Below are 25,275 nucleotides of genomic sequence, written 5' to 3' on the forward strand. Positions count from 1 at the left end.
TGATTAATATCATGAGCATCGATCCACGCAATTGGGATCGATGACATGAATCAACCAAGTCAGCGAGCCTGACCACCCGATCCCGTTAGTCGCCTTTTACGACAAGCATAGTCGCCTTTTACGGCAAGCATGGGTTGCTGAAGACCTATTCTACCCCGGAATCACATATGAATGGAATAAATATAATAAATAGGTAAATTGTTTGTACATACAAGACAATCTTTCTTTGTAATTGGTATTTTTGAAATATTACTTTTAGGGAAGGAGACATATAGTTATATACACGGGATTTCTTGATAAATTCTTCATTGTGTTAACTGCATGATATTAATAGTGTTCCTAGTCATCAACAACTGAGCAATGATCACAAACTGATTTCACTACCACTTGGCGAAATGTACATGTTTTTCTGTACTGGGCATTCATCGAGATAAGGTTGCATGTTGATGTCTGTGTAGTCGGTTTTTTTATATTATAGTACCGCTTCTTTGAATAAGGATCGCGCAGTGAGAGTAAGTTCCCTTGACTTCTAATGTTTATACGTGACACGAGGTTGAACAGCTGAAGAATTAGGACATTTCACAGGCGTGAGGCACGTTATTTCTGCTCGTCATCTCTACTACAATGTCGACTCCCGTTCTGAAGGCCCCCATGCACGTGCCTCCCATGGGGGAAGCAGCAAGAGGTAGATCTATTTTGTTATCTGATCGATGTACATAGGCTGGTGTCATTCATGTCAGTATATAATGTAGGATTGCTGTCCAGTGAACGAGTATTGACCCAGTATTGATGGTAAGGTCACTAAGCATTATATCACGCCGCCCTTATCTACAGGTATAACCCACTTCCATATAGAATTGTCTCGTCTTGTTTAAAAGTTTAAGAACGAGAACTGTTATCAGTGTATAAGTCAGACAACATCTGCAAAATTACCAGACCAGTTTAAATTTTGCCAGTAAAGAATTTTCTAGACTAACAAAAGGATTAACACAAGAATAGTACTGTTTAATGTTAGTTCTCAGAAAATAACATTAAATTGGTGGATTGTCAACTTAGTAACTTTAAACTTTAAAGGGGCACTGATCTAAAGCAATTCCCCGGGACTGGTTGTTGCCTTTGTTATTGTTTTTTCCCAGTGAGTACCCGGATGTATAGCAGAAATATAGACTAGTTCGCGACCTCTGCTGCGCCATTCGTAAGCACATTAGTCACTTTTATGGGTAGTAATAAGGGCGTATGGTCACATTGATCAACAAAATGAAATACAGTTTTCGAGATAATAAGGAAATTTAGGTATCTTTGTGGGTAGCACGGTAATGCTACGAAGTTTTGATAAGTCACATTCTTGGTAATTTTGCGATTTTCGTTTACACTATTTTGACTTGCAACACTAAGTAAATATTTCACCTGAGCATTGCTTTTTTTATAGTGTGTGTATTTTTTACTCTCAAAATGTGTAACATTTTCAAATTTATTAAACGCCTAAATATTCAGTTATTTTACAAAGTGACTGAAAAATATGTCCATCTGTATTATCATGATAACGAATTCCAAACATTTTGATGTTTAATGTCATCACCAAGAGACTGAAAATGTTACGTTGAAAAGTACATTTCTATGTTGTTTGGCTTCTAATCCTACATAATAATCTGTTGTGAAGTTTTTAGGCCCTTTTGATCGTCTTAATCAATTTTAGTCAATGTGGACAGATTTTTCAGTCAAAATGACTGAAATATTTACACATTTTATAAATTGCATTATAAATTATAAATTTTACAAATTAACGGTAATATATACATGCCTACAAAGGAAAAGACTTGTGGAAACAACGTCTATCGCGCATTGAAGAATTTCCCAACCAAGACGTAGAGGAACAAGAACGAATCGGTTCAATGCTACAGCAAATGAAGGAAAACAAAATGCAAATACCATAATTACAACCTACCAAATTTATGTATATAATTTGAGGCAGCTTCCTTGTTCGAGGAGTGTATCCGTGAATATCCACACAAAGGAACAATATCCCACTTGTCTGCAGCTGTACAAAGAAACTTATTCGATGTCACGTGTCTCTGTAACAATCAAATATTTTAAAAGATAACCCGTGTTCATTTCTCAACTGATCACTTAGATTGTTTCAGGTGTTTCACATAGGTGTCAAGTCTCAAGGGTCGGCTGAGAAAGCCCACGTGACAACTATTTTCATATCGTCCACGGTTCCTAAAAAATCCATTGAGTGATAGATAACAATGAGCAATCAATTAACGTATTATCAGTTAACCCTTTGAACAAAGTACAGTCAAGTCTCGTTAATCCGACACTCGTTAATCCGACACTCGGCTTTATCCGACACAAATGATGGGAACCGATTGATTCAGCGCTATTTAGTCCCGTTAATCCGACATTCTCGCACTCCGACTCCGACACACCTAATTTGCAACGAAATACCGAAATCACTCATTAATCAGTCTCGTTAAATCCGACACAGTGGTCAGCGTACTCCGTGGTCATCTGCCCGCGAGTACACAACCCCATGTTTTGACACGCACCGGCTGCAGAGATTAACTTTAACAATTAACACTAGATGCCGGGATCATAAAGAATTTCAAGCTTTATTATAAGAAACAAATGAAATTACACCTCGACAATGTTGATGCTGAAGAACCACCAGCCCTAGACATCAAGCGAACAGGGGACTTTGAGAAATGTGCTTTCAAAATGTGAGAAACAGAAAACACTGACAGACTATTTTAAGTAGATGAAGCAAGTTGTTAAGACAGTAGCACTTGCATTTACACGAGGAAACACACGGTTATTATCTATCGTGAACATGTCCGATTTTCGATCACAAATCACTTAATTTCGTTAATCCGACATACTCGTTAATCCGACACAATCATGTGCAACCAACGATGTCGGATTAACGAGACTTGACTGTATGTTGTTTTTACATCGGCACTTCACGCCATGATATGAGTGTATTCACTTTGTTTTAGTAAACCTAGACATGTAAACACTCACTTTTGACATATCCACTGTGCAAGATAACAGTGATTAATCAATCAACGTATTTTCTGTTAATCCTTTGATGACTAGGAACGATCCGTTGATTTACAAAAAAAGTAAATCAACTGATCATTCACCTCTTGCTGGGCTGCCACGTGCATATTACATAACACACATTTCACCTCACTTCAAACCTGGATTTAGATTGAATAATTACCCCAGACAATAAATGCCAAATGGGAACCTTTGTCAGGTAATCTAAGTGGTGCTACCACTAATTGTACCTGTAATAAATTCATTAACTGAGCATCAAGTGAATGACGACAAATACACAAGTGTAGGGTTATACCAGAAAACGTGGATGACAACAAGGGAGTAGAAATGGTATTATCGACGCAATCCGAAATCCGAAAATGCTTTCACTGCATGGATACTTTTTTATTATTAAACTATAACCATCTGAGTATTTCCAAATGACGACATCCGATGAGCTCCGCCGTTCTTTTTGTCTGTTTGTTTAGGCTGAAGAAATTAATTAACATGCACCCTTTGTCGAAATCTTTATAGATCACAGTTAACCAATCAGTGTTCAAAAATGCGTAAAACAAATATTGCCTCCAGCCTCCAAGTTTATTTAGCTGTCCTTGCAGACGGTAGCCCAGTCTCTGGTCACGCTCAGTAGCGTTGCGGGCACGGGTGGCCCAGTCGTCTAAGGCGCCGCGATTCGCTGTGCAGAGTCGCGTCCCTTGGGCACGCCAGAAACCTATGATTGTGGGTTCGAATCCCGGTTCGCCCCGATTATGTTTCTAGGTTTGTCAGCACCATACTCGTGCTCGTGGGTTTCACCGAAGTGGTAAACGTCTGAGACCTGCATCACTTCGGGCTCTCCTCCCACATTAAGCTGACACGCCGTGATATAACTGGAATACTGTTAAAAGTGGCGTTAAACCCAACTCACTCACTCACTCACTCAGTAGCGTTGCGTATCATCTGGGTACTCAAAACAATAACAAAGGCAACAACCAGTCGGGGAATTGCGTTAGATCAGTGCCCCTTTAAAGGGGAAACAACACTCTTAGTTTGAAAGTATTGAAATATGGATGGGCTTTTTTTTTTTGGTTTCAAAATGTCCTTATTCAGGACTATAATCTTGACTGGTTAGACTTGTGTTTGGTGCAGTTCTCGCTGCTCGATGCGACCATTGAAGGATATCATAAGAAAGGATATACTATAAGATGCTGCAGCCAAACTGACATGTGTTTTATTGTTGATTAATGCATTCACGACTTGAAAGGGTGAAGCTATCGGTCAACACATCATATTATGCACAGTAAAAAACTACATAGTATCCCTTTACAGAATTCAGGTAATATACGAACAGGTGATAGCAAACATAGTAAATAAAAATATGTAATTAAAGATGAATTTTCTGTAGACATGATGATTTACAATTTAACTTGTATTTTCTCTTCTGTTAGGCATTGTTTTATAGGCAGAAATTCAATTGACCATTCCTCTCTTGCTGTGCTGCCACATGCATGTTACATAACATGCTTGTTGTAAGAGGCGACTAACGGGATCGGGTGATCAGACTCGCTGACTTGGTTGATGCATGTCATCAATCCCAATTGCATGGATCGATGCTCATGATGTTAATCACTGGATTGTCTTGTCCAGACTCGATTATTTACAAACCGCCTTCAAATAGCTGGAATAGCGCTGAGTGAGGCTTTAAATAAAAAAGAATTATATAGAGGTTATCACGCGAGTGTGTTTGGGGATGGTATATATCCTGCATTAGGAATAAACATTGTATTTAGCAATCCTTGGCGAGCTAAATACATAGTGTTTATTCCTAATACAGGCTATTTACCATCCCCAAACACACAAGCGTGATAACCTCTTTATCATATAATGTCATTCTTTAACTCTGTGCTTGAAAATCGCTTTCCCTCTCTCACAAACATTACCGAAACATTGCAAGTTTTCCTGGAATGCGTGCATTAATATTTATTTCGTCACAGGGTAAGTGATGTGTCAGTTTGACAGTGACAGTGGCCAATATAGTTCCAACTGAAATCTGTTTCTTATACAGTGGCGAAGCAACATATACGCAAAACAATAATTGTTTTTACTTGCCTCTCGCGGCAATACATCGGTCTGTCCAGTAGAGTAACTGCCCTTTGTCAAAGGTAAGCTACTCTAACCCTAGTCTATGAGACGTCATAGCCACATTCAGACGTTGTTGACAGTCGGCCTGTCCTGTCATAACGTTACGAAGTGCTGTCAGATGTACACACAGCGACAAAACGAAACAAGGTAACAATTCAAACATATTTCGGCCAAATACAACTATTTTTATTTGTGGGAAAGGTTCCAAGCCGGAGAGGTCTACAAGCACAGAGATGGCTACTGATCCCGCTTGGCTAGGACTAGTGCCCTCGCAAAATTGTTTCGAAATTTTTGTTTCCAAAGCTGCCAAAACTTGTAAAATGTCTTAGCTAAGTTACAGTTAGACACTGATTTCAGTATATTAGACTGTTCTTTTGATAATGATAGCAATTATCCCAGTAGTTTCTCCAAATTCCCGATGGTTAATATTCGGACTCAATCGCCGAATGACAAGGGCGACGCCATGTTTGTTTGTAAAAAGTGAAAGTAGTCCCTACTTGACCTTTGATATTTGCATCTCTATCCGCATATGACCCCAACGGATATCGTTTTTATCCATAGGCTTTTATCCTGCAGAGAAACCTACCCATTATATGATAAAATATAAATATCCTTGACACCCTCCAAGGCCATCTTCCCGAGGCAAGTGAGTTAACTGACTATAAAAGTCCAGTTTCCACCCTTGCCGAACTAGGCTGGTATTATGGAGTTACATTTTGGCTGGACTAACAAGTCTATGCATAGTCCAATTAAAATCGCGCACCGAAATCGAAATCCGGTTCGTAAAGTGTCATGCAGATTTCGGTCGACTGCAGGATTTGCAAAGCATGTGCACCGCTAACACGATGTCAACAGATGTTTTCTAAATCTTTTCGTGTTTTTAATCAAGGCTATCACGTGATTTGATGCACTTCGCGATGTAAGACTCTTTTTATCACAATATAGATCTTGAATATCGATCAGATCGTCATGACTGGGCGCCACCGTTTTGTTTGAAGCAAATGCAAGTGATACGAGAGGTTGAATCTGATTGGTCAATAGGAGAGGCATGGAAAGGACATAACTCGTAATAGCCACTGGTGGCGCTACTATCGAGCCCAGGAATTCCAGCCTAGTTCGGCAAAGGTGGAAACTGGACTTTTAAAGTCAGTTAACTCTCTTGCCTCGGGAAGATGTCCAAGGCAGGGGTGAACGTTATTGAGTTCTACCCCTAATTCTACCTGTAATAAAGCCATTAATGAACATCAAGTGAATGACGACAAATACACATGTGTAGGGTTTATACCATGAAACATGGATGAAGAAGGGTGTAGTAATTGTTGTATTACATGCAATTTGCCTGAAAAATAAGGGTTGTTGCTGTTTTGAGTATTTGATTTAGCAAAAATATTACATACACGTATTTACTGTAGATCTATACTAAACTCATAATTGTACATACACATTTACACACGCAGACGAATTTACAAGGTGAAAGGTTAATGTAACCATCATCCAATCAAACGCGAGGATTGGTCGAAAACTAATTTTATTGGGTCGCTGATGCTAAGTGGCATCTGGCGATTATGTGGGCAAATTAAAATGGCTGAGAGTTGAAAGTGTTGGAGAGTTGTTTCCCTTTCACTCCCGACCGTCAGGCATGCAAGTTTTCAAAACTGACCGTCTGTCAGCAACATAGACTGTCTTGGACTGTTGGGCAGGAGGGTATTATAAACACTGCTGTTATGCGGTGGTATGAATTGATACCTCTGCTGGTCAACCAATTTGATCGGGTGGTTATGGCTTAGGGACTTCATTGTTTGCTTGTCATCTTACCCCGGCGGTGCGGGTCGTTGCTCACAATTTCAATCACTGGATTGTCTGGTCCAAACGCCATCATATATTTGGAATATTGCTGAGAGTAATGCTAAACAACAAACAATTTCTCTGCTATAAACCTTACATAGATGAGCAACGCAATGGGGTCGCCATTGTGTCTCTCAGCTAAATAACACTGTGCTAGGGCTGGGACGGGTAACTTGGTCGGGTAGGTACTGAGTAGGACCCGGGTACCCACAGGACTACCCGGGCCCGTGGTTAGTCGTGTGATATGTAGTTTAATGACAAAAATTATCTAGAACTCTATGGTTACACTACGAGTCACTAATGTTTGCATTTCTTTCTGACTATGCACCCATTCCTTCTGACTTTTCATATGGTTGAATAAAGACATAACTGAAGTCAACTTCAGTGTATGCATGACCAGATCATTAAATACATGTATCTAAATACGTTTTGCAAGTGCTGTGGTAAAATAAATTTCCTAATCGGACATTTTGTATCTCTTGAGACCTATAATGGGTACCCGAGTAGGGTCGGGTAATAGGGAGGTGAGTACCCGGTTAGTAAATTTGGACTCGTCCCAGCCCTACACTGTGCATATAATTAACCAAAGTAGCCTTTTCAGCTTGTACCTGATCAAATGCAGGCATCATGTATATACAGTATTCGACGTAATAAGCGCCTCAGTCTAATAAGCGCCCACGGCAACATTTGCCAATATATTGGCTAGTGAACAATGCCAATTAGCACCCCTTCTGATTGATCAATGTACACAAGACTTATTTATTTGCGTATAATATTCTAATAAGAGCCACCTATTTCTAATTTCGAGAGCGCCCCTGGGCGCTTATTATGTCGAATACGGTATGTGAACTCTACTGCTGTGAATAGAGCCAACAAGTGCTACAGCTGGCACATTATAACCTAGACATGCATCACTGTTATGAGCTTATGCAATACGTGAGATGCTTGGGACATCACACTAACAGATGCAAATTAGAAACAGTTTTAAGTTGACTTTTTAAAAAAAGGGTTCACACATTGGTTTAAAAATACCCAATATACTCTCTGGACCCAAGGGAGTAAGACTATGTTGAATACCCACAGAAAACTATCCTTGCCCAAAGTGAATGATAACATTAAATATGCAGTGGCTTAAAAGATTATTTGGAACCTTGACTGATGGTCAGTGAGTGAGGATTCTTTTTGCAGGGTATGGAATTATCCCAACAAAATATCGGTGGGTTTCACACATTATTTCAATTTAAAACAAAGTTACGTGAACTTTAATGACAGTTGGATAGACGCAATCATTTTGCTGACACTCCAATAGCTTGAGTATGGGTACTAAATCGTCCCATAGTTTTCCTTGAAAGGTTCCCCTCCCATAGTTAAACAAGAGCGGTCACCCTCCTATAGTATAACATAGTATAGTGAAAATCACTTGAAGATTAGTTCGAGGCATTCACTTGATCAAACTTTGTTTTAAGTAGGAGAAAGTCCTCAATCTCGCGATTATTTTTCGGACATTCTCCTATACATAAAACTAAAACTTTGTCTTTAGTTCAGTATGACAAGTGAGTCTGTGACATGTAATCTAAGTGATCTGCTGCCTTTCAAAAGCTGATAAGATATCTTATCTTATTTTAAGTGATGTCATATGATTGTGACGTCATGGTAACCAGTGATGTCACAATAGTCTGCAAAGCATTGTGATGTAATTATATGGTAGTGATATCTCCTTGGACAATGTTGGAGTTCTCTTGATCTCACTCAAACAGTATCTCCTGTGGAAGCCAGTTTAGGGTGATAAACCAGAATATATGGAGGCTCAATGATATGTCAAATAATGCATATAGGGGTCATGGATGACCCAGTCGTCTAAGGCAATCCAATTCGCTGTGCAGAGTTGCCTCCCTTGACCATGTCAGGAACCTATGATCAAGGATTCGATTCTGATTATGTTTCTAGGTTTGCCAGCAGCATACCCATGCTTGTGTAAACGTGTGAGAACTACATAATTTCACTTTTCAGGCTTTCCTCCCACATTAAGCTGACATGCCATGATATAACTGGACAACTGTTCAAAGTGGTGTTAAACCCCAGTCAGTCAGTCAGTCAGTCAGTCAGTCAGTCCATCTCAATCCATCCATCCATCCATCCATCATCCATGTCAATCCATCCATCCATCATCCATCCATCCATCCATCCATCCATCCATCCATCCATCATCCATGTCAATCCATCCATCCATCATCCATCCATCCATCCATCCATGTCCATCCATCCATCCATCCATCCATCCATCCATCAATCCATCCATCCATGTGATTATGTTATTTTCAGTGTTGCAAGAAGGACTGGCCAAGAACTTTGAGAATGTCACAGTGAATGTCGTGGACTGTCCGGACCTCACACAGGAACCCTTCCTGTTGTCAGCCAAAGGTACTGGGAACTGGTATAAAACTGAATGTGGGCCATTCTGTAGGAATATTGTGTCCTGTGTCATGTGATTAGCAACAGTTAGAACAGCAGGAGATCTATTTTTTCAATCACATGTATAATAGGCAACACAAATGCAATATCTTGCATATGTTAAAATAGAAAACTATTTATGTATTAGAATTAGTTCATAAATAATAACTCATAGCATTGTTGGAAGTTGTGTTTAATTTCTTGGTTTACAAATGTTCTGATCTATAATTTCAAAAGTGTGAAATAAATTGACAAAATGGGGCACATTTTCTTTTCTTCCTGTTTTGACTTTACAGATAAGCACATACAGTTTATGTTTAGCTTACTCGACCGACATTTCTTAAAAAAAGTATAAAACACCTTTGCTCTTGATTTTTCCCTTTAAAACACACAGTTCAAAACTATGAATTTTTTATTTTTTTTAATATGGCAATTGAAAAGCATAAACATAACTTATGTTGTGTTCCCCTGATCCAAGTAGTATGTGGGGAATATGAAGACTAGATGAAATTCAAATTTTCAATTTGTCAAAAATAGGGGTTCCCACTTTGCCAGTTGCTATTGTTCAGATATAGAGGTGAGGTTAAATGGGGTTTAACGTCATGTCCAAGATTATTGCACTTATATAGCAACGTGCATGCACATGTGTGTGTGTGGCTGCTTGTACTAGTCCGGACTGATGCCGATTTATAGTGCTAGCCCACTGAGATACCATGCCGCAGATTAACATGAATACCCCACTCAGACAGTATACCAGTATACTCCGAGCCGACCAGTCCTTGTTTTAGCCCCTTAATGGCGAAAGCCAGACAGGGTAACAACAAGTACCATCTTTTAACGTCTTATGGTATGATGCGGCCGGGGATCGAACCCCGGACCTTCCGCTCTCTGGGCAGACGCTCTACCACAAGACCACGGAGGCGGTCTTCAGTTGTAGAAATCACTCAGCCATGATAATTCCTTATACATTAGGGGATTGGGTAATAGTCTGTTTTGGTCTGTAGCCTATAGTCTATAGCCAGCCAAAACTATAGAATAATATCATAGTGCTGTTTTTATTCACATAGCATTATTCTGGTGATGTATTATATTTCATTATTAATTCAAGCAATTATTTAATATTTTATTATAAAATGACATTCATATCATTCTGTATTCATATTTTATTCACAAATACAGTAGCCAGGTAATCAATATGTACATCACAAAATTTATGTATTATTCATATCAGCATAGCATATACAGACATATTTTATGCTGGCACACCAACAAGATGGGAAAGAGCATCTCTATATTCAATGGCAGAATATGTTGCCTGCAGCAGATAGGTCTTCAGGACATTCAGGCATAATACATTTTCATTCTGGGTTGGTCGCCTGTAACTGGCGCAGTGTAAATTCAACATTGGATTGTTCTTTCTTTATCACGTCAATGTGACCGCCTCCGTGGTCTAGTGGTAGAACGTCTGCCCGGAGAGCAGCCACACACACACACACACACACACACATACACACGTGCATGTACGTCGCTATATATGTGCCATAATCTTGGACGCAATGTTAAACCCCATTATACCTCAGCTCACTTCAAGTCAATGAATTTATACATGTTGGGATGGCTTGCTGACATTTTCACAATTTGGAAATGCCATCCCTCTACGTGGTTGGTCGAACGTGGCCCTTGGGTGTTGAAGTGGTTCCACGTGGAACGCTCGCCCTGTTCGGTCCACTGTTCTGTCTTGTAGTCAGCAAGGTTCCCCAGGGTTTGCCAGACAACTCTTCCAGTGAATTCTGGTACCTTTCGTAGTGTAAAGTCTACACTTAGAGTGAGTGAGTGAGTATGGTTTTACGCCGCTTTTAGCAATATTCCAGCAATATCACGGCGGGGAACACCAGAAATTGGCTTCACACATTGTACCCATGTCGGGAATCAAACCCGAGTCTTCGGCGTGATGAGCGAACGCTTTAACCACTAGGCTACCTGACCGCCCCCTACACTTAGAACCAGAATATATTAAATGCCTACTACCACGAGAATTTTGAATAAATCCTATCTTAACCTGTGCGTTTGTCATTTTGCAATGATCAGTGTTGTCAGTGATACCAAATATTTCATTAGGGTTGGACATCGTTCACTCTTTAAAATCAAATTTATTTAACATTGTTCTGTTATGATCATAGTACGATCCAGTGGCTGAGTGATCAGAGTTTGCCAGTGAGTAGAGTTGAAACAGACTTTCGTCAGCTCACCACTAATCCGTGACTAAAACAACATTCAGCTGACTGGCAAAGTGGGAACAAACCGCCAAATATATTTCAACACAGCAGTCACAACACAAAATTCTGAAGTAGTGTGTTTAGCAGTACGAAAAAACTCATTTGAAATATGTAAAAAATTTAAAAATGAAATTTATCCTGAAAATTATATAAATTATCCTTTGGATGTGATGAAGCATTGCTAGATAATGATGATGTTGTCTGTCTACCAGGTATATGTGGGAGTCCGAGACTGGCCGATGTGGGCGGACCTCCCTATCTCCTGCCTCTAGCTCAGAGGGACAAGGTCAGTAGGTCATATGTGATACAAACCGGCATGTCATTTTTTCAAGGGCGCCATCTGTGGATTATATTGTTATATGTAAAGATCATTGAGTATATGAAGAACGATAAACCTTGAACTTTTAAAAGCTTATCGGAAAAAGTAACATGCATAAATTATTTTAATAATGGCATTGGTGAAAAATATTAATTTTATCGATCATTTATCATGTTTATAACAATAATGGCTGTAGTCGTAGCAGACTTCCAAAAATCCAATCTACGGGTACCGGACCGTCCTTCAAGCGATGTTTCTCGAATGTCGTTTCAACATGGGTTAGATAATCAAGAAAGTTTGCCTTCGTCCTTTTCATTTAGAATTTTAACAACCCATTCAATTTCTGAATTCCCGGGTTATTTCATGACTAATAACATGCTTTAAGTGTGTTTGTGTATTAATTTCACATGTTTGTACACATTCCTGTTGCTGTAAATTTTGTATCCCAGGTTTCATATTATATACACCGTCACAAGATCTGTTGTTTAAAAGGTATGTTTTCTAAGTGTGCCCATCCAGCATCAGGGAAACTCTGCGTGTAAGATTTTATAAATACTGAAATACAAGTAATTCTGAACCATGTCTTCATGTTTGATGAGAGCAACTATGTATGAGCCATCAAGTTGTAGGAACCTTGCACTGAAGGTTGCACTCACTCACTCACTCACTCACTCACTCACTCACTCACTCACTCCCATTCACTCACTCCCATTCACTCACTCACTCCCACTCACTCACTCACTCCCACTCACTCCCACTCACTCACTCACTCACTCACTCACTCACTCACTCACTCACTCACCCATCCACTCACTCACATCCACCCACTCACTCTCTCACTCCCACTCTCTCACTCCCATTCACTCACTCACTGACTCACTCACTGACTGACTGACTCACTCACTCTCACTCACTCTCTCACTCACTCACTCACTTACTCACTCACTCACTCACTCACTCACTCACTCACTCACACTCACTCACTCCCACTCACTCACTCACATCCACTCACTCACTCAGTACTGGTATTAGTACCCCCTTTTTGAGATGCCTTACAGAGCTTCATAACCTTGTTGTATTGGCTGATGTGTCGGCATGTTGGGTCAGCATGGGGTGTCAATGTGATGTGTTGGTGTGTTATGTCACTTTGATGTGTCAGCATGTTGGGTCAGCGTGGGGTGTCAATGTGATGTGTTGGTGTGTTATGTCACTTTGATGTGTCGGCATGTTGGGTCAGCGTGGGGTGTCAATGTGATGTGTTGGTGTGTTATGTCACTTTGATGTGTCGGCATGTTGGGTCAGCGTGGGGTGTCAATGTGATGTGTTGGTGTGTTATGTCACTTTGATGTGTCAGCATGTTGGGTCAGCGTGGTGTGTCAGTGTGATGTGTTGGTGTGTTATGTCACTTTGATGTGTCGGCATGTTGGGTCAGCGTGGTGTGTCAGTGTGATGTGTTGGTGTGTTATGTCACTTTGATGTGTCGGCATGTTGGGTCAGCATGGTGTGTCAATGTGATGTGTTGGTGTGTTATGTCACTTTGATGTGTCGGCATGTTGGGTCAGCATGGGGTGTCAATGTGATGTGTTGGTGTGTTATGTCACCCTGATGTGTCGGCATGTTGGGTCAGCATGGTGTGTCAATGTGATGTGTTGGTGTGTTATGTCACTTTGATGTGTCAGCATGTTGGGTCAGCATGGTGTGTCAATGTGATGTGTTGGTGTGTTATGTCACTTTGATGTGTCGGCATGTTGGGTCAGCATGGTGTGTCAATGTGATGTGTTGGTGTGTTATGTCACTTTGATGTGTCGGCATGTTGGGTCAGCATGGGGTGTCAATGTGATGTGTTGGTGTGTTATGTCACTTTGATGTGTCGGCATGTTGGGTCAGCATGGTGTGTCAATGTGATGTGTTGGTGTGTTATGTCACCCTGATGTGTCGGCATGTTGGGTCAGCATGGGGTGTCAATGTGATGTGTTGGTGTGTTATGTCACTTTGATGTGTCGGCATGTTGGGTCAGCATGGTGTGTCAATGTGATGTGTTGGTGTGTTATGTCACTTTGATGTGTCGGCATGTTGGGTCAGCATGGTGTGTCAATGTGATGTGTTGGTGTGTTATGTCACTTTGATGTGTTGGCATGTTGGGTCAGCGTGGTGTGTCAGTGTGATGTGTTGGTGTGTTATGTCACCCTGATGTGTCGGCATGTTGGGTCAGCATGGGGTGTCAATGTGATGTGTTGGTGTGTTATGTCACTTTGATGTGTCGGCATGTTGGGTCAGCATGGTGTGTCAATGTGATGTGTTGGTGTGTTATGTCACTTTGATGTGTCGGCATGTTGGGTAAGCATGGTGTGTCAATGTGATGTGTTGGTGTGTTATGTCACTTTGATGTGTCGGCATGTTGGGTCAGCGTGGTGTGTCAATGTGATGTGTTGGTGTGTTATGTCACTTTGATGTGTCGGCATGTTGGGTCAGCGTGGTGTGTCAATGTGATGTGTTGGTGTGTTATGTCACTTTGATGTGTCGGCATGTTGGGTCAGCATGGTGTGTCAGTGTGATGTGTTGGTGTGTTATGTCACCCTGATGTGTCGGCATGTTGGGTCAGCATGGTGTGTCAATGTGATGTGTTGGTGTGTTATGTCAATTTGATGTGTCAGCATGATGTGTCGGTTAATTCTCCCGTTGTATTGCAGGTGTTTAACTTCCCCTTGATTTCCAAGCTGGTCAACCTGCCAGGTGCCTTCATCATTGGAGCTGGTGCCGGTCCATGTCATGTTGTAGGGGTGAACAGTGAGGTGAGACATGGACTCCTCCATTGTGTTGTAGGGGTGAACAGTGAGGTGAGACATGGACTCATCCATTGTGTTGTTGGGTGAACAGTGAGGTGAGACATGGACTCCTCCATTATGTTGTTGGGTGAACAGTGAGGTGAGACATGGACTCCTCCATTGTGTTGTAGGGGTGAACAGTGAGGTGAGACATGGACTCATCCATTGTGTTGTAGGGGTGAACAGTGAGGTGAGACATGGACTCGTCCATTATGTTGTTGGGTGAACAGTGAGGTGAGACATGGACTCCTCCATTATGTTGTTGGGTGAACAGTGAGGTGAGACATGGACTCCTCCATTATGTTGTTGGGTGAACAGTGAGGTGAGACATGGACACCTCCATTATGTTGTTGGGTGAACAGTGAGGTGAGACATGGACTCGTCCATTATGTTGTTGGGTGAACAGTGAGGTGAGACATGGACTCCTCCATTCTGTTGTTGGGTGAACAGTGAGGTGAGACATGGACTCGTCCATTATGTTGTTGGGTGAACAGTGAGGTGAGACATGGACTCCTCCATTCTGTTGTTGGGTGAACAGTGAGGTGAGACATGGACTCGTCCATTATGTTGTTGGGTGAACAGTGAGGTGAGACATGGACTCCTCCATTCTGTTGTTGGGTGAACAGTGAGGTGAGACATGGATTCCTCCATTGTGTTGTAGGGGTGAACAGTGAGGTGAGACATGGACACCTCCATTATGTTGTTGGGTGAACAGTGAGGTGAGACATGGACTCCTCCATTATGTTGTTGGGTGAACAGTGAGGTGAGACATGGACTCCTCCATTCTGTTGTAGGGGTGAACAGTGAGGTGAGACATGGACTCCTCCATTATGTTGTTGGGTGAACAGTGAGGTGAGACATGGACTCCTCCATTGTGTTGTAGGATGAACAGTGAGGTGAGACATGGACTCCTCCATTATGTTGTTGAGGTGAACAGTGAGGTGAGACATGGACTCCTCAATTATGTTGTAGGGGTGAACGGTAAGGTGAGACATGGAATCCTCCATTATGTTGTAGGGTGAACAGTGAGGTGAGACTTGGACTCCTCCATTATGTTGTAGGGGTTACCCTCATTGATCTTCCTAGTGGATAGAGCATCTACATATGGTACTTGTTGTTACCTTGCCTGGCGCTTGACATTAAGAGATAAAACAATGAGTCAGTATATGTCTGATATTTTTATATATCTGATATATATCCATATTATAGTATCTTATAGTATCCATATTGAACTGGAATTACAGTAGGCTAACACTATGCAAACATCAATAGTCCGGACTAGTACAAGCACACAAATGTCTGCATGTGCTGCTATATAAATGCAGTAATCTTGAACACGATAATCTTGAACGTAATGTTAAATCCCATCCCTTTTCTCCTCTTTGACTGCCTCCGTGGTCTAGTGGTAGAGCGTCCGCCCGGAGAGCGGAAAGTTCTGGGTTCGATCCCCGGCCACGTCATACCAAAAGACTTTAAAATATGGTACTTGTTGTTACCTTGTCTTGCACTCGGCATTAAGGGGCTAAAACAAGGACTGGTGGGCCCGGAGTCAGAATACTGTGTCTGAGTGGGGTATTCACGTTAAACTGCAGCATTGTATTTCAGTGAGCTAGCACTATAAATCGGCATTAATTCAGACTAATACAAGCAGCCACACACACACGTGCATGCACGTCACTATATGAGTGCAATAATCTTGAATGCAACGTTAAACACAATTTCACCTCACCTCACCTTGAATACGACGTTAAACCCCATTTCACCTCACCTCACCTTAAATGCGACGTTAAACCCCATTTCACCTCACCTCACCTTGAATACGTTAAACCCCATTTGACCTCACCTCACCTTGAATGAGATGTTAAACCCCATTTGACCTCACCTCACCTTGAATGAGACGTTAAACCTCATTTCATCTCACCTTACCTTGAATGCGATGTTAAACCCCATTTCACCTCACCTCACCTTGAATGCGACGTTATACCCAATTTCACCTCACCTCACCTTGAATGCGACGTTATACCCAATTTCACCTCACCTCACCTCACCTTTTCTCCTCACTTCCTTAGGGGCGGTCGGGTAGCCTAGTGGTTAAAGCGTTCGCTCGTCACGCCAAAGACCCGGGTTCGATTCCCGACATTGGTACAATAAGTGAAGCCCATTTCTGGTGTCCCCCGCCGTGATATTGCTGGAATATTGCTAAAAGCGGCGTAAAACTGAACTCACTCACTCCTCACTTCCTTGATTGCAGTTTACTGCATGTGTTTACTTCTCTGAACCCCCTGTGTTAATGAAGCTGAAATCTTGTGCCATGGATACAAGCACTGGTGTCTCTGACATGTCTTTAATTACATGTATGATTGGTTTAGCATTGTGTTTGTCCTTGTGTTTGCAGCTGATTGGCAATGTGAAGGTTCCTGAGACTGACACTGGGACTGCCATCAACAACTCCTACATTGCCAAGACTGAGGTAGGACATAGGAACAGTTTCTTAACATTTAATCTCATGACCATTGGAAGGCTGTACAAGAACCTTGCTAGTCATGGCATCTGGTGAGGTTGTGGGTCAGACTAGGTCTCTAGTACCCATGCTTGCTGTCAGCGGCCCCTGGTGAGGTTGTGGGTCAGACTAGGTCTCTAGTACCCATGCTTGCTGTTAGCTGTCCCTGGTGAGATTGTGGGTCAGACAAGGTCTCTAGTACCCATGCTTGCTGTTAGTGGCCCCTGGTGAGGTTGTGGGTCAGACTAGGTCTCTAGTACCCATGCTTGCTGTTAGCTGTCCCTGGTGAGATTGTGGGTCAGACAAGGTCTCTAGTACCCATGCTTGCTGTTAGTGGCCCCTGGTGAGGTTGTGGGTCAGACTAGGTCTCTAGTACCCCATGCTTGCTGTTAGCGGCCCCTGGTGAGTTTGTGGGTCAGACAAGGTCTCTAGTACCCCATGCTTGCTGTTAGCTGCCACTGGTGAGATTGTGGGTCAGACAAGGTCTCTAGTACCCATGCTTGCTGTTAGTGGTACCTGGTGAGATTTCAGGGTCAGACTAGGTCTCTAGTACCGATGCTCGCTGTTAGTGGCCCCTGGTGAGATTGTGGGTCAGACTAGGTCTCTAGTACCCATGCTTGCTGTTCGTGGCCCCTGGTGAGATTGTGGGTCGGACAAGGTCTCTAGTACCCATGCTTGCTGTTAGTGGCCCCTGGTGAGATTGTGAGTCAGACTAGGTCTCTAGTACCCATGCTTGCTGTTAGTGGTACCTGGTAAGATTGTGGGTCAGTCTAGGTCTCTAGTACCCCACGCTTGCTGTTAGTGGCCCCTGGTGAGGTTGTGGGTCAGACTAGGTCTCTAGTACCCCATGCTTGCTGTTAGTGGCCCCTGGTGAGGTTGTGGGTCAGACAAGGTCTCTAGTACCCATGCTTGCTGTTAGTGGCCCCTGGTGAGATTGTGGGTCAGACTAGGTCTCTAGTACCCATGCTTGCTGTAAGTGGCCCCTGGTGAGGTTGTGGGTCAGACAAGGTCTCTAGTACCCATGCTTGCTGTTAGTGGTACCTGGTGTGATTGTGGGTCAGACAAGGTCTCTAGTACCCATGCTTGCTGTTAGTGGCCCCTGGTGAGATTGTGGGTCAGACAAGGTCTCTAGTACCCATGCTTGCTGTTAGTGGCCCCTGGTGAGATTGTGGGTCAGACTAGGTCTCTAGTACCCATGCTTGCTGTTAGTGGCCCCTGGTGAGATTGTGGGTCAGACAAGGTCTCTAGTACCCATGCTTGCTGTTAGTGGCCCCTGGTGAGATTGTGGGTCAGACTAGGTCTCTAGTACCCATGCTTGCTGTTAGTGGCCCCTGGTGAGGTTGTGGGTCAGACTAGGTCTCTAGTACCCATGCTTGCTGTTAGTGGTACCTGGTGAGATTGTGGGTCAGACTAGGTCTCTCGTACCCCATGCTTGCTGTTAGTGGCCCCTGGTGAGATTGTGGGTTAGACAAGGTCTCTAGTACCCATGCTTGCTGTTAGTGGCCCCTGGTGAGATTGTGGCTCAGAATAGGTCTCTCGTACCCCATGCTTGCTGTTAGTGGCCCCTGGTGAGATTGTGGGTTAGACAAGGTCTCTAGTACCCATGCTTGCTGTTAGTGGCCCCTGGTGAGATTGTGGCTCAGAATAGGTCTCTCGTACCCCATGCTTGCTGTTAGTGGCCCCTGGTGAGGTTGTGGGTCAGACTAGGTCTCTAGTACCCATGCTTCAAATCATGAGTGATCAGACCATCATTCCACAAAGCGATTGCAGATGAAAACTCCCATGCTTTAGCACAGACTTACAGCAGTCGTAGCTCTAAGATCCCTATGTAGAACGGAACCCTGGCTGATTGTTGGTCATCCCACCCATGTGGGTAGTTGCTCTTGCAGTCGACCACTGGATTGAATTGTATGATTATTTCCTTCAGCAAAGTTGTAAATGTCCAACACGGGCATCTCTTTAGGCTTCTTCCTGGGTTAGTCCACAGAAACCTAAACTTGTTGTAAGAGGCGAACAAATGGGTTTGATTGTCAGACCTTGTTGATTACGTGTCATCATGCCCCGAAGACATGGATCTGTGTTCACAATATCGATCACTGGATTGCCTGGTCAAGACTCCATTATTTACTGATCGCTGACATATAGCTGGAATATTGCTGAGGGTGGTCTTAAACAACAAAGAAGTAAAAACTGAAACAAACCTTCTACATCAAGATGACATGCAGTGATATAACTGAGATACTGTTATACGTGGCGTTTTATTATTTACAGGTCTGTAGCTGTAACATTGGTGAGTGGAACAACATTCACTCACTCTTCCTCTCTGATTTGTTTTGTTCCAGAATGATGCCTGTGTTCTAGAGAAAGTAAACTCCACAGACTTCTGCCTCATGGGGAACTTCCTGTGCTCAGAAGGAAAACCAGGGAAGGTATACTGTCTGCTCCTTGTGGGTGGTGTTGGGAGTGATACTCATAGTCAATGGACACTTGTTTTGGGCCTTCCCCGCCCCCCCATCTTCTCTCTCTCAAGGGGGCACAGATGACCCAGTTGTCTAAGGCGCCGCGATTCACTGTGCAGAGTTGCATCCCTTGGGCACGCCAGAAACCTATGATTGTGGGTTCGAATCCCGTTTTGTCCCGATTATGTTTCTAGGTTTGTCAGCACCATACCCATGCTCGTGGGTTTCACCGAAGTGGTAAATGTCTGAGACCTGCATCACTTCGGGCTTTCCTCCCACATTAAGCTGACATGCTGCGATATAACTGTAATACTGTTAAAAGCGACGTTAAACCCAACTCACTCATTCACTCTCCCTGCTCCATGTGGGTGGTGTTTGGAATGATACTTATAGTCTATGTCCACTTGTCATTAAACTAAGTGCATTCTTTGATTGCAATTTCAAATAAGTAGTGGTCATGTGGTAGGCTATTGTGTCATTCTGGTAGGTTTATTATCAGCACATCTGTGATGGTTTGCCAGGTCATCGAAGTGGTTGCGAGCAGGAGGACTGGTCCGGACAACTTCATGACCAGTCTGAGGACGAGTCTGGCAGATCACTACAATACCAAGCCTGTCGCCCTGGGTGGAACTTTCCTGATAGAGAGTGGGAAGGCCAACCTTCACATCATGGTCAGTGGTACCATATTCAGCATTAGCAGTAGAGGACTTAATTTGTACATGAGACAAGTCCCTGACATGCCTCAGTCTGCCTGAGATCACTGCCAGGGTCATTTGTACATATATCTGCCTGTAGCACATGAATGTCTACAAGAATAAGAATCATAAAATTAAAGCGACCATGTTAAACCCGCACAGTGATATGATGTTCGGCATTGACAGTATAGGACCTAACGTGTGCGTGACACGGGTCTCGTGTTACACGTAAAAGTGAGCACCTGAGAGGGGGGCACTTGTACGCGTAACTGCCTGACCGTGGACCACAGATTTCTGTCTGTTGCACATTAATTTCTCTACAAGAATTAGAATAGTAAAATTAAAGCGACCATGTTGAGCTTGTACGTTATTATTGTCTGTAGCTAAATGGGCGTCTGTCTAACGTCGACATAGAGTTTTTGACTGACAGTGCAACATCAGTGGGTCATGTGTTTGTATGTACTAGGGTACTCCGTCAACAAGAATACACACAGTCTCTCAGAAGTGTAGTTGGTATGTTTGACCAATGAATCATGTCAGGACCGGATTCCAGCAAGAGGGGATCCAGTGAGGGGTCATCTTCCCGAGGCAAGAGAGTTAACTGACTTTAAAAGTCCAGTTCCCACCCTTGCCGAACTAGGCTGGAATTCCTGGGCTCGATCGTAGCGCCACAAGTGGTTATTACGAGTTATGTCCCTTCTAAGCCTCTCCTATGGACCATTCAAATTCCACCTCTCGTATCACTTGCATCTGCTTCAAATAAAATGGCGGCGCCCAGTCAAGACGATCTGATCTAAACTCAAGATCTATATTGTGATAAAAGAGGTCTTACATCGCAAAGTGCATCAAATCAAGTGAGCACCTTGATTACAAACATAAAAAGATTTGTAAAATATCTGTTGACAACGAGTTGGCGGTACATATGCCTTGCAAATCCTGCAATCGACCGAAATATGCGCGACAGTTTACGAACCGGATTTCGATTTTGTTGCACGATTTTGATTGGACTATGCATAGACTCATTAGTCCAGCCAAAATGTAACTCCATAATACCAGCCTAGTTCGGCAAGGGTGGAAATTGGACTTTGATAGTCGCTAGCCTCGGGAAGATGGTGAGGGGTCTGACCAATGAGCTCTCAGGTTACCTGTGTATGTTCATGCAACATGTGCCACAGCCTTGCAGACAACGTCATGTACTTCAATACCGGGCAATGCTAGGCAGCGTTAGAAATTGGCACTAGTCCTGTAGTCCTTGCCAAACTGCCCAACAGTTGAGTTATCATAAGGACTAGTAGAAATTTGCCAATATTTAAGGGTGTTGCTATATGTTATCATTTTAAGGACTAGTGGACCAAAAATGGTAGTTTCTACCACTGCTAGGGTTCACGTCAAGTTCATGCGCAGAGTAGGGCTCATTTTTGCATAACATTTATCACCCCAACATCTCATATCCTTCCCATCACAAGCAGGGGACACGGGTGGCCCAGTCGTCTAAGGTGCCGCGATTCGCTGTGCAGAGTTGCGTCCCTTGGACACGCCAGAAACCTATGATTGTGGGTTCGAATCCCGGTTCGCCCCGATTATGTTTCTCGGTTTGTCAGCACCATACCCGTGCTCGTGGGTTTCACCGAAGTGGTAAACGTCTGAGACCTGCATCACTTCGGGCTTTCCTCCCACATTAAGCTGACACGCCACGATATAACTGGAATACTGTTACCCAACTCACTCACTCACTCACTCACTCACTCACTCACTCACTCACTCACCATCACAAGCAAAAAGAAATTATTATTATTGATTATTAACTGTTTGTTTATATAACAATGATTGTAGCTAGGTCAAAATCTAGTTACTGGCAATGTTTTTTGAAAAATTCATATGTTTCGCTTAATCATATTCGCAGAATTTGGATCAAAATATTATAACGATTCCAACCAAATCATAATGGTTGGCATCTCGGTGTGTGTGTCTATATAGACTTGATGATGTTCTCTTCCAGCCCGACTTCTCCAAGACTCCTCTCAAGTCTGACGAAGATGTCAACAACTGGCTGAAATTTTTCGAGATGGATGCACCTCTGGTGTGCCTGGGAGAGCTGGTGTCACATGACCCTGTAAGCTTCTTTGTTATTAATCGCTGAAGAATCTAGTTATCTGATTGGCCTGTTGCCGTCTTGTGAAACCCATACAAGTTGGCTGGCCGGCCTGTGTCATGTGTATGGATATCTTGTCATTTTGTGTGATGTAAAGACCCTTTTCTTGTCTTATCTGATCTATGCCACACTGAAAGTTTAATGGCCATCGCAGTGATTTGGAAAGTGAGGCAGCAAGCGGATTTCTAGAGTAGTTTTAGAAAATGACACATACAATATGCAGAAAAGGGCTTGCATGGATATCGATAGCAGTTTTCTTACCTACATCGCAAAGTTGATGCTGACTGACAAATCACAATTTAAATTCATCAACATGATCATTGAATCGTCGATTGCGGCCAATGTTTTAAATAATTTTGTGAACTATGTTTATTTCAATCCTTTTGTGAATTATTGAGCCATTTATCTGGACTAACATGGCTTTTTTTAAAATGACCTCTTATGTTAAAGGACCTTGACCTTCGGACAGAGCACTTCCACTGCTTCAGCACACATGGTCAGGGAGGTCACTACCATTATGACACCACGCCCAACGAGGTCAAGTACAGAGCCTACTTCTCATTGGCCGAGTTCGTCTATAGAATTGACCAACCAAAGGAAACTCATAAAGTGGGGCGCTGAGGTCACAAGTCAAGGTCATGAAACATTTTTAAGTGGGGGAAGGTTGAAGTGGGTAATTGACCTTCAGTTTAGCTATCAATAGAGTTTAAGAATTTAAATATTTGTCCTTAATTCAAATGCCTGATTCTTTTATTCTCGAATCTATTACTCATCTGGGTTGGAAGATTAAATTAATGTGATTGTGTTGAAGTAAATTCATAGTACAAATCAGTTGCATTATGCCATGTACACAAGATGATAAAAAGTTCATTTGTATCCATGCAGTTTGTAATTTGCGCTGGTTTTCTGATCTTTTTTTATTTTCACATAGCTTTTCAATTCCATGGAACAATATGTTTCAGAATTTATTCTTGAGAACTTGCAGAGGAATCACAGAATGGGAGGTTTTTCATTTCTAGGTTAAAATATAATTCACATAATGACACACTGAAGCAATAGGGCTAGTTTGTTTGTTTGTTTGTTTGTTGTTTAACGCTGCACTCAGCAATATTCCAGCTATATGACGGCGGTCTGTAAATAATCAAGACAATCCAGTGATCTACATCATGACCATCGATCCACGCAATTGGGGTCGATGACATGCATCATCAGTGAGCCTGACAACCCAATCCCGTAAGTCACCTCTCACGACAAGCAGTCACCTCAATAGGGCTAGTCTGGATATTAGTTGAACTGCTGTTTATGAAATCTTGCAAAATGTAGAAATACAGTGAGAATATACTTTAATTTATTATTTTGTTATTGATACAGCAATTTTGGTAATATATGTGTACTGCTGGAGATATTATAGATTCCACATTTACCGTCTGATTTCTGATGTGATAATCTCAGAATTACATTTGTTTGTCACAGTGAAACTGCCTCCAGAACCCATTGTAAAACTTGTTCTGATGTTCTTGTGATTTACAGACAAGTGGCATCTCAAGCTTACAGTGATATTATATTATTAAGTCAAATGTCTACTTTAAAGTAGTCATCAATGTATTATGATTTGTATCCAATGATTGATACATTATTGAATTAAATATATTTTACACATTCATATTCTTGCTTTTCATTCTCGTCTTTCACAAGTGAGAACGGAAGTTGACACTTTCTTGAATTAATGTTATTTACACAAACATAAATTTTAAGAATGGCATACGTTTTAACAAAGATGTGTGAAGATATTTCTTTCAAATTGTGTGTAACATTGAAGAACTTGGATCAAAGTGTCTTCGATGTGTGTGTTCAAGGGGCGGCGGGGTAGCCTAGTAGTTAAAGTGTTAACTCATCATGGTGAAGACCTGGGTTCGATTCCCCACATGGGTACAATGTGGCTTTGCTGGAATATTGCTTGAAGCAGCATAAAATCATACTCACTACATCACTCATATCGTGACAGCAAGGGATGCAACTCTTGATAAAAATCTTACTCGTTCGCAAATAGGCCTCCTGTTGGCCCATGTCACCCTTAAACTAGAACACCACACAACCACCTTATTAATCTGGACCTCTGTCTACCCAGACTAAACTTTATGACCACTTACGTCTTTGCTTTGGATTTCCCAGTGGGTGGTCATGGCCATAAGTGAGTGAGTGAGTATTGTTTTACGCTGCTTTTGGCAATATTCCAGCAATATCACGGCGGGGAACACCAGAAATGGGCTTCACACATAGTACCCATGTCGGGAATCGAACCCGGGTCTTCAGCGTGACGAGTGAACGCTTTAGACACTAGGCTACCCGACCGCCCATCATGGCCATAACCAATTTGAATATCTCAGGGACTGGTCATTTATTACAGAGGGGGTGGTCAGAGGTTTTTGATGCACTAATGTACTGAAAATAATAACCCCCCATAATGCTGGTCATATTTTTGGATGACCCTCCCCATGTCTTTGTACATTTTCTTCCTGACCCTCCCTGAAAAAGACAAAATGCAAAATCACCTATTTCATTATTAACTGTCCAC

At 42.4% G+C, this 25,275-nt stretch overlaps 1 protein-coding gene across 1 annotated transcript; it reads left to right on the top strand.

Moving 5' to 3' along the window:
- The first annotated feature begins 522 nt into the window (after positions 1 to 522).
- Positions 523 to 24,361, top strand: LOC124138659 (ester hydrolase C11orf54-like). The gene is made up of 9 exons (XM_048396244.1): positions 523 to 685; positions 9,346 to 9,444; positions 11,963 to 12,036; positions 14,760 to 14,861; positions 17,290 to 17,364; positions 19,737 to 19,823; positions 20,375 to 20,524; positions 22,548 to 22,661; positions 23,151 to 24,361. Exons 1-9 carry the CDS (start codon positions 625 to 627, stop codon positions 23,319 to 23,321), a joined length of 933 nt encoding a protein of 310 aa, XP_048252201.1. The 5' UTR covers positions 523 to 624; the 3' UTR covers positions 23,322 to 24,361.
- The last annotated feature ends 914 nt before the right edge of the window (positions 24,362 to 25,275 follow it).

Source organism: Haliotis rufescens, unplaced genomic scaffold (assembly GCF_023055435.1).
Source record: "Haliotis rufescens isolate VD_foot unplaced genomic scaffold, xgHalRufe1.0.p SCAF_15, whole genome shotgun sequence".
Classification (NCBI taxonomy): domain Eukaryota; kingdom Metazoa; phylum Mollusca; class Gastropoda; order Lepetellida; family Haliotidae; genus Haliotis; species Haliotis rufescens.